Genomic DNA, 4,438 nt, shown 5'->3' with positions numbered 1-4,438 from the left:
GTGTTTAATATGACAGAGATGAATAAAACAATCATAGCATCCAAACGTCATTGGTAGTTTCAACTACCGTTTAGCTTATCAAATGGCCACAAGACACAAATAAAACAATATATCAAGGAAAAATCTTATGAAAGTGTATGATTATGGTGGTAGTGATGGGCATATTACAACAGCCGCACAAGTCTAGTCTTGTGAAGGTAGCCTATAATTTCCGTTTTTCTTGTCAAAGTAGACCTAATTCGCACAACAATTAAATAGTTAAGAAACATATATAGCCTAAGGATATTGTTCGTTTAAACATTGCAAGTATCAAGAAAACTTTTTTGCCGTTTTTGTTGTAGCAATTTACCATTTCAGTCGTCATAGATGAACGAATTATACACATTTTATTCAAAATAGATGCTAAATACTGAACCTTGAAATTAGAAATTGTTCTCACATTTCAAATGAAGAGAAAAAGAGGAGAAAATGTAGACCTACATTGGTTCCTGTCAAGTCAATTTTCCCTTTCAATCTTGATGTTCACCGTGTGGTGTAATACGTGTAATCAGTGTTTATTGACCGAGACAAAAGCATTTCAACAGAAGTTTAAATTATAATGTTTATTTACTGAGCTCAGTTTTTACAGGTATAAGTGAATAATTAAAATAAGACCATGTATGTACACAGTACAGATACAGAGATATTTAATAAATATCAATATTCCTGCGCCTTCTTCCATCAGAGTTGCAGGACACGTGAACACTATTTACAATGATATTATTTATATTTCTTGAAAATAAAATCAATTTTATATCATACAAATATCCCATTTGTAATTGGTCTTAAGGCCTCTCATAGTGAAAAAGTACAAATCGTTTATGCACATTTGTTTTCTAAAGTAATATTTCACACCATGAAAATAAACCGGATTTACAGAGCTTGCAACTGGAAAGAAATGCGGCAAATGTACACATGCATAATTCTGTTGGTCATGATTTTTCATAATTGTATGCACGTACAATTGACTGTGAAAAATCGTCAATATTGAACAAATGACAGACATTTTACAGTTCAAGTGAGCTTTTCGAGAGCTCAAAATAGGCCTAGTTGGTATTTGAAGGCACTTTCAATAAGGCTGTTTTTAAGTACTTTTTCGTTGCATGGCGCACAGGGCTATATATTATGCACGAGGATATTGCCGTTGTCTAGTCCTGTTAAATTACATAAACTTAATGGTAATGCCCCCCTTTGTGTATAATCGAAATGGATACAAAACAATGTATAGATCGAGTGATCAATTACACAAGCTGCAAGTGGCAAACGGGTTGTGTTTTAAGGCCTCACGTGCATTAACAACTTGGCCATTGATAATTGCTCAACTATCAGAAATCGCTATCGGAAATATACAAAATAAGGCATACAGGCCTTTGATATAAAATTATCTTGCAATCACCATCCTTCAATCAACAATGTGGCCAACATTTGGCTAAGCATATCTAGGCATGAGAACATGTCTCACAAGTATTGGCCTATTTGACTTTAATGAGCGTATACAACATATATCTAAAAATGATCTCTGTCGCGTAGACAAATATAGGCCTATGGGCTTTCTGGGAAATTTTGCCTTTCTGGAAAAAAATATATATCCATGTTTCAGACAGGGAGTAAAGTTAAGTGTTGCAACCATGTTTGAAGACATACAAATGACATACAATTTTCTCTCAAATGTAAATACACAATCTAGGTCAAGACAAATAATACATTCCATAGGTGACAGGTCCACCGAAGAGTCCCGGAACAGGTAACGTGGGCCTGGGGTAGGCGTTAGAATGTCCGTAGAGAGATGGAGAGCCCATGTGCGCTCCCAGGGGGAATGGCAGAGCAAAGGCAGGTAGCATGGGTTTCGACGCCAGTTTGTACTTTTCCAACTCGGCCTCCTGAAGTCTCTTGGCTTTAGCCCTTCTGTTTTGGAACCAGATTTTGACCTGGGTCTCGGTCAAATTGAGGGAGTTGGAGAATTCGGCTCGCTCTGCAATGGAGAGGTACTGCTTTTGTCGGAACTTCCTTTCCAGAGCGAGCAGCTGGGAGGTAGTGAAAGGCGTTCGAGGTTTTCGGTTGTTTTTATGTTTCCTTAAAGGACATGGAGGTGGACTTAAGCTTCCTGGAGGGACAAATAAATTAAAAAGTATTGTTATTAAATGAAAAACTCAAGGACTGCTGACCCTTTAAAACAACACATTTCACTGCGCCTATGTGACAAAAAAACGTATTTTTTCTTCACAATTAGTCTCACCAAACAACGTATACATTTTAAGGACATTGCCATACGGTTTATTCCTGCACCGTGGCTTTTAATGGATAGGCCTACCAATTTCCCAATTCTAAAAATAGGCCTATGACAAACTTTGTCTAATGGTGCAGAGTTTAGACCTATCAGGCTACTCTGAAATTACATTGTATTATTAGACTGATATAGGGACATTTCGAGGCAAATTCTAGAGATTTTTGGATAGACAGGCACGACCACACTGATGACAACATATGTGATCTACTATGTGAGGTAATAACGATCTAATACATCAATAATAAGACTAATAATAGAGAAACTATTGCTATATATTATTAGTATAATAGACAAACAATAGGGAATAGTTGGCCTAATTAGCAGGGACTTACGGGGGGGAGTCGAGAAAGATGAAGTCTGGAACCAAGTGCTCTGGTCTTTCTCACAAAAATCTTGATTGTCGTCATTCTGACAGTCCGACACGCTCTGCGAGCTTTCCGGGGAAACTTTCCTCTCAACGTAAAAAGTCCTTGGAGAAAACTGTTCGGTGATCTGCACCGCCGCCGCCACAGGCTTCGGTTGAACGAGACCCGAATCCGAAGAGGGAGAAGAATAGTAAGTCCTGCAGGTTGTTTTCTTGGAAATCAATGATTCGACGCTGAATGGAAGACTGCTCGTCTTACTTTTGTATCCTTTGTCGGTTGTCATATCTTTGGGTTGAAGTTCCTCACAGTCCGTATCCGACTGTTCTTTCTGGTGGAGTTTAATCTCGTGGGACGGAGACCCCGGTAGGCCAACGGGATTCATCTCAAAGGGGTACGGGGCCATACACCTCCGCCTGGCCAGCTCAGGAAAATCGAATCGCTTGCGAGAGTATAGCGTCTGGTGCTGTCCTCGCTGTCAGAATATTGCCCAGTAGCTCAACTCACTAGATGGGGTCGTCTATAAAAGGGCAGTACGTGTTCCCCTCTCCGCGCCGTCCAATCATCGTCTCAACTCGGCCTCGTGACGTTCCCAGCTCTCCTTTCCTCCGTCCCCATTGGCCCTCTGCCTTCCAAGAGACATCAAGAGGGCCTTTGAAACCAACAAGAAGTTTTAATCATACAGACCCCGTGCGGAGCTGGTGCATTGATAGCTCAAGGGTTTTTTTGTCTCCGCGGAACACAAAGTAGACCAATTTTAGCGCAATTAACCAGTGGGGAGGCCTCATGAGTATTTACATCCATTAGTTGAGCACTTATTGGAACCTTTAAATTAATTAATTTCGCACCCGAGAACGTTGTGATAAGATACAGAAGAATGCAAGGTTATAAAGGAATCCTTCTAAAGAATTAAATAGGCTCAAATACAATAGGAGAAATGACAAAAAAAAAGGAAATACACAAATATACAAATAAATTGAAACTCATTAAAATATTAAAAGTCATATAAACATTTATGAACAGACATAATGGAGAAATAAATCGATTTGCTATGACTGTTTGTCACACAGCATTACGCCAATTTAAAGGCTGTCATGGACTTTTTTAAAAAAGTTTTACAATAGGCTCGGTTGAGAAGCAACAGGCGTTTTTTCTTCAGGTCAAACGATTTAATAAGCCAGACAAGTTGTGTTGTGGAAGGCGCCAGCCTCGGCGGGATCAAAAAGGAAGCTACCTCGGGGAGAAAAGGGAACGGTTAACTCCACTTAACCAGTTGTCCTCAAAATATTTTTCATAGTCCAGTGCATAGCTGCAGGAAGGAGGCACAACCACTGACATTAAAGACGGTTTCATTTCTTGGAAGAAGAGAACAAACATACTTGATCGGGTGATAAGAGGGGCAGTATTTCAAAAATGTTTTTGAAAATGATCATATTCCCACAGAAAGAATACACATCGAGCAACATTGAAATTAAAAAATAGTCAAATGAACATTGAGGAATTAAAAACAAAAATACAAACGTTGGAATATTTGGCATTTGCCATCAAATACCTTCCACAAAGTAAAAGAAAAAACAGACATTTTAAAGGGACAATTAACAGCTTTTTAAAAATACTTTAAATATTAGAAAAAACAAAACATTTACTTGACAGTTTCCAATATCTGTGTAGTCCTGGCCTGATTTCATATTTGTAGACCTAGTTGTTTCTTATCACAAAACATTATTTCGTAGCACTTTAAAGTGGCAGC

At 38.6% G+C, this 4,438-nt stretch overlaps 1 protein-coding gene across 1 annotated transcript; it reads right to left on the bottom strand.

The window, feature by feature from the left end:
• Positions 1 to 583: 583 nt before the first annotated feature.
• LOC135537320 (homeobox protein MSH-C-like) lies at positions 584 to 3,261 on the bottom strand. The gene is made up of 2 exons (XM_064963527.1): positions 2,659 to 3,261; positions 584 to 2,143 (listed from the first exon to the last, which is right to left on the bottom strand). The coding sequence occupies exons 1-2, from the start codon at positions 3,092 to 3,094 to the stop codon at positions 1,728 to 1,730; spliced, it is 852 nt and encodes a 283-aa protein (XP_064819599.1). The 5' UTR covers positions 3,095 to 3,261; the 3' UTR covers positions 584 to 1,727.
• Between the last annotated feature and the right edge of the window lie 1,177 nt (positions 3,262 to 4,438).

Source organism: Oncorhynchus masou, chromosome 5 (genome assembly GCF_036934945.1).
Source record: "Oncorhynchus masou masou isolate Uvic2021 chromosome 5, UVic_Omas_1.1, whole genome shotgun sequence".
NCBI classification, from domain to species: Eukaryota; Metazoa; Chordata; class Actinopteri; order Salmoniformes; family Salmonidae; genus Oncorhynchus; species Oncorhynchus masou.
The sequence above is the reverse complement of the archived record's forward strand: the minus strand, read 5'-3'. Positions and strand labels throughout refer to the sequence as shown.